The sequence below is a fragment of the Pygoscelis adeliae genome, unplaced genomic scaffold, assembly GCF_000699105.1.
Source record: "Pygoscelis adeliae isolate BGI_AS28 unplaced genomic scaffold, ASM69910v1 Scaffold45, whole genome shotgun sequence".
In the NCBI taxonomy this organism is placed as follows: domain Eukaryota; kingdom Metazoa; phylum Chordata; class Aves; order Sphenisciformes; family Spheniscidae; genus Pygoscelis; species Pygoscelis adeliae.
Window position 1 is genome coordinate 9843568 of NW_008825114.1, and position 6000 is coordinate 9849567.

Genomic DNA, 6000 nt, shown 5'->3' on the forward strand with positions numbered 1-6000 from the left:
TTTAAAGGGCAAAAGGTGAGCAGAAGAAGATGGATCAGCTGCAGAAAACCTTGGCTTTGCCAGCTGGGTGTATGTGCCTGACTAGCTAACAGCAGATTTACCAAAGTGACACTGAGCCCTTTTTTGTAGAGTGTCAGCAACGAGAGCAAATTTTGTCTGTTCAGGGGGGAATCTGGTGGGATGGCAAATGAGCTGAAGCAGTTCAGCAGCAGCAGCAGATTATTTTCAGTGCGTGACTTTTTTTTGTCTTCTTTTTCTTCCTTCCTTTTCCTCTAAAGAAGGCGTGTGTTCTACCTTCAGCACCACCTAAGCAACAAACTTCCTCTTCTGAGCGGAGTGGTATCATCTGTGGACAGCAGCGATGAAACTCTGAATAATTCCCACCACAGTCCTGCGACAAGTCACATGGCACAAGCTATGGATGTTGATGGTTTGAATGAATCCAGCAGCAAACAAGGTTATACCCAAGAAACAAAACGCCTGAAGCGTGCTCCTATGCAGGACTCTCTTGGTCCAGAAATGGAATACCGGTTCATTGATAAAGTATTATCAACTTGTAGGGATGTGGACCAAGCCAGGTTTGCTACTGCTTATAGGAAATGGTTACTTACTTTTTTAGGTCAGTGAAGGAAGAGTTTAAAGCCTTCAGGGTTCTTCTTTTAGTGCAATATTCTCTTTTCAGACACAGATGCATGTCTTGTTTGCAAGTGTTAGCTAACCATGTGTTTCTCACTCTTTTAATGGTCAGTCCTAAAGCTCATATTCAGAGTAGAAGTCTGTCACTTTATTTATTAAAGAACTGGCATAGCTTTTTATTTTTATTAAGCAAATGCAGTTTGTTCTTTAATCTTTTTAAGAAATCACTCTGTGTCAGCTTCCTACCATGCCATTTTCTGATTTTTTTTACCTTCTGCATTAAGGTGGACTCTAAATCATTCGGCTTTAAAAAAAAAAAAAAAAGAAAAAAAAGAAAAAGTCTGAAATGCTTTTGAAAAGAGTGTCTGGAAGAAGAATAGGAGGATCTGTCAGTATCAGCTAAACCTGTTTCCAGGTTGTTCCTCTTTACTGTAGTGGCATCCTGCTAATACCTTACTGGATTGAGACTATATTCGGTGAGTGCTATTACTTTTGTATTAGCAACCTTTGGTAGAACACCAGACTGCAGTGTTTCTTTCTCGAGGCTCCAAGTAACAGTATTGGAGCCATGCCTTTTACTGTTGTAACTGGGTTTTTGTTTGCGTATTAGTTGTCACATGAGTTTGATAGGAAAGTCTATGAAGTTGAAATCCTGAAAAGAAGATACAGGAAAATGTGACAGAAAATAGTTCACACACACACGTTCACACTCACGCTCACAGTCAGAGCTATATTTGGAAATACTTTTCTTTGAACAGACTACTTTACCTTCATTTCCTACTTGGTATTTATTTATTTATTTTATCTCAACAATCCAGAATTAATGACACTTGATACACATTTCTGAATGTATTGTGTACACTACAGAATCTCAGCCTGATAAATCACACATTGGTAACTTGTACTTAACCAAGACCATGGAAATCCAATAGATGATGGAGTAAAAAGTAATTCTTCTGACTGGTCATTGAGACTATACAATTAAAAAAAAAAAAAAAGACAGCAGGAGGGAGCTATCCCTTCACTTTTGTTCTTTTGTAGAGCTTCAGTCTCTGGGGTTTTTTTCTTTTGACTCTTCATTAAGAGCACTTCTCCAACCATACATCTCTGTTTACATAACTGTAAATTTTAAGGGAATTTGAAATGCATTTCTAGTCCAGTGAAATTAAACATGAGTGGTTTATTTTGTCATTTCCTTAGAACTTGTCTATATAAGGGATTTTTTACACTAACAGAATTGTGCTGGTCCAAAGACCCAGGGGAGAAAACATTGTATAACTGTAGAAGTTTGTACAATGGCAACATTGCCTCTGTTCCAAACAGACTATTCACTGAGGGGATAAGATTTTCAAGCTAGAATCTTCGCCAAAATTGCTGTATATTTCTCCTGCCCAAAGTGCCTCCTGACTGTGATAAGTTTCAAGCTGCTGTTTCTGTTGGGCAGAGAGAGCAACAATGCGGGAGGAAAAAAACCAGGTAGCCTGCTCAAAAGGTATCACTTGGAAAGAAAAAAGGCACTTGAAACACGTGGAATTCCAACAGTTCTAAATAATTTGATAGATGGGGGTTACTCTTGCATTTCAAAATGAAAATAGACTACCTCTAGTCTTAGCAAGTATGTTCGTAGCTACTCTGTGCCTGAAATGAGTTAACAGAGACATTTCTAAATGTACACTCTTCTGTTTACATTACCTAGATAAGACTGACCTAGGCTTGAGCATCTCCATGGCAAAGCTTTGTCTCAGTGGGCATCCACACCTGCCTCTGTATAGCTAGGCACACATTACATGGCCATTTGTTTTGAGGTGCTCTGGAATGCTGTCTTGGTTGATGGTTTTAGTTGCAGAAGAACGTAATCTATGTGTGAAGGAGGTGTGGGAATGTCTTGAGAGGATAATGTTGTCATATGATGTTGTCTCTATGACCACTGACAAATGGGTAGGTTCAGGTACAAACTGGAGTCTGAACTTAAGAACTTGACTTGAGCAAGAACTTTTACCCATCCCAGAGGACCTGATGTTTTTTGAGTGTGAAAGATACATTAAAGCATATGTAGTAGCCTGGGTCAGCGTGATTAACAGTATCCCTTTAATGGTTAGTATGAACCTGGAAAGTGTGAAGTCAGCTGGCAATGTATTAAGGATCACATTCTTTGTCCTAGATTACTTTGACAGTAAGTAACGTAGTTGTGTGTTCTGTTTACCTTGGCAAAAATTACCTGTTTATGAGAAAAATATTAGTGGCAGGAGCAGACTGGGAAGTGGGAGCATGATAAATATTTCTTGAACCGTGGAAGGGAAGACATGCTCTCTTCTTGCACTGGAATGATTGAGAGTTTTAGAGGAAAAGATTTATATTAGAATCTGACTTGAAACCCACTATATATTTCTTCCAGACTATAATCTGGAGTCTTAGTTGGCTTTCTTAGAGCTGTATCGTGGAAGTACTGTGCTGTTGAATTTGACAATCTTTCCATCATAAACACTTAAGATCAAACAGCTGCCCTCAAACACATGTGTGCAGTTCCTATTCATGCCAGCACGAGTTATGCATGCTTGCAGGAAGACAAGATTTGGTCCTGTGTAACTGAACAGAGTTGCATTGTATTTTCATACTTGGAAAATATTCTGAGAGCTCTGATTAGAGATAGTGCTGATATTTTTACTACTTTTACAAAACACTGATGGCTGTAGTATGACTCTTAAGTGTGGGTTTTTAAAGCCTACACCTGATGGAAATGCTCCCCACCCCTTTTTTTTAATCTAGTGAGAATAGTTACATTTAGAAATGTTTGCAGACCAGACTCTGCCACACAGAAAACTAAACAATAAAAGTGAAATTGAAACAAGTCATATCTTCCCCCTTTGAAAGAAATGCGAACAATAAGCTGTCAAAATTGAGCTTTAATTTTTTCATGGTAACAATATAAATCGTATGAAAGAAGAAAATATATAACTAAATCACTTCATGCTGTCTATGTCCTGAAGCCTCTTACATGAAATGATTGAAGAGATACTTCCAACAAATTGAATTAAGCTCACAACTGTGTGATGTTCTGGAACTATGATCTTTGGAACATCCCTGTCTAACCATTCAGTATTATTGCAGAGTCCCATTTGGGCACTGCTTGAAAAAAAGAAAAGTGGCTTCAGGCCATTGGTAGTTAACATGCATAAAGGCTACCAAGTACAGCTACTTTAAGTAATGTATTTTAGTTGTTTTGTGTTTTAGAGGTCAGAGAATTATAATGTAGTCAATAAACATTCTTGCGGAGAATATGTCCAACAGAAGCTGCAGAATATAAGGCTCTCACTCTCTGAAGTTCCTTCAAATATAAAATCAAACTTGTACATCTGTAAACGTCTTCATATAAAATTGAGAATCTTTACTGATTTTATCTTCTGCTGTAGTATGTGTCATTTGAATTGACGCAGATTCTTTTTGTTCACTGGATTAGTCTTTGTAGAAATTACTTTGTGCTAGAAACAAAGGGTTTTGAGGAACAAATGTAATTTGAAACTACAGAAATTAGAATAGAAGGAATCACATTTTTAAGGGGTCGAATTCTCTGCTGCTAAACACATTAACTGTTATTTCATTGGCATTTGGTTTATCTTGTATGTTAGTCACTGGAGCAACACATGCAGCATTAAAGATAGCTACAATAACAAACTTGTATAAAGTTATTATTGGAACGCATTGCCATAGCTGCTCTGGTTAATAATTGTTAATCTACTCATGCCTGCAAATTAGTGTTTTGTTGACTTCTTGCATATTCTTTATATAATCAAATCCTTGTGTCATTTAAATAGGGGGGAAAGTAAATTGTCAGTTTATACTGTTTGATTAATTACCTTATATAGAACTCGTTTTAAGACAAATAAGCAAAGTGGTAATACAGTGAGAAAGCTTAGATTCTGTCTTATAATCAAAATTTCTGGCATTTCCATTTTTGTGTTAGTGCTGCTTGATTAGAATGTGTAGCTAGTCTTTATGGACAGGGGTGAGTTTTTTCCTAAGTAGATAATTAATGAATTTTTAAAACAGTACTGTATAATATTGATGAGCAGAAACGAAGCGTTTTAGAAAGGCTTGTCTGCATAGCCAGACTCAACAAGCATACTTTTTCAGAATAACATGTAATACAATGAACAAAACGTGACTACCAGAGAAAAATTTAAGTGGTGAGTCTTCAGAGACTTGATGATTGAATTTTTGGACAAGGTCGTTCGCTTAGTTTTGTTTTGCCTTCTGTGAGGGAAGAATGTTCCTTAATTTTTTTAATTTTGTACGAAGTGAACCGTTGCACTTACATTGTGGGGAAAAACCCCCACAACTCCTGAGTTGTATCTTCTAGAGCAATTCTGGAAAAAGAAGCCGTGAAGTGAAATGTAGATGTGACTTTTAAATGCATGTTTGTGCTGTACTCACTTTACAATTAGAGGTCTTTACAATTAGATCTTACTGTTTTATTGACATCAGATACAAAGGAAAGAGGGTAACTCACCTATTCTCAAATGCACTTGACATTCAAGTTAGTTTCAAAGGAAGTTCAGTGTCCCTGTCTAAGATAATTTTCCTTCTTTTTTTCCCATGTGCTCAGAGGTGTGTTTCCTTCCCAACCTCTTCTCTGTTCTTCCAACCAGCAAAGAAGAATGTAGCAAAGCATTGGTGAGGTGGCCTCATTTCGTGTTTAGGTAACTGACTACCTCCCAAAAAGTGCTCTGATCGATGTCCTTAAGTGGAGTTCATCAGGCTCAGTTTTTTTGGAACCTCATACTAGGCCTACATCCTCTTTCAGAGGTGAAAAGCAAGAGCTTTATCTATGAAGCCATCTAGTTTACCCAGGAGAGTTTAAAGGAGAAAAGAAGAAAAAAAAAACAAAACCAAACTTGTAGTTAAAGTTGGGAAAACTAGAATTAGCATAAACTTTCCGTAGTCTTTTCCTCTGAAGAAGCAATGTATTGCTGAAAAATGGAGGAAATATGTGCTTCCAAGAAATTCCTTGTAGACAGTTCATGCTTTTGAATTATAGACCTGACACTTTGTATAGTGGCTTTTACTTAGCGTGTAATGTTACTTCTCAGGGCATAGTCTATTGTAGTGAACTAGGGTACGTTTTTACAGTTTATAATTACTGATAAAAAAAAAAGCATAAATGCTAAACGTGTAATAACTGGCTTTTAAATTTTTTTGTCTAGCATAGTGTTTTATATCTACCCGCAAGCTAATACTGTACCTAATGATGCACACTAGACCTTACCATCTCATCTGCATCATACTCTTATTCTATATCTTAAATTGATGTTGCAGTCTTGCAGGAAGCTCCTGACAGTTGCTGGGTTTCTTCTGAGTTCCCTAGTA

The 6000-nt window shown here is 37.1% G+C and overlaps 1 protein-coding gene across 1 annotated transcript in view; it reads left to right on the forward strand.

Annotated features, from left to right (window-relative positions):
* PTAR1 (protein prenyltransferase alpha subunit repeat containing 1) overlaps window positions 1-5778 on the forward strand; it is a 38364-nt gene extending 32586 nt beyond the window's left edge. Inside the window, exon 8 of the mRNA XM_009328183.1 lies at window positions 279-5778. Within this exon, the coding sequence (XP_009326458.1) occupies window positions 279-627 (349 nt within the window). The 3' untranslated portion in view covers window positions 628-5778. The remainder of the gene's footprint in view (window positions 1-278) is intronic.
* The last annotated feature ends 222 nt before the right edge of the window (window positions 5779-6000 follow it).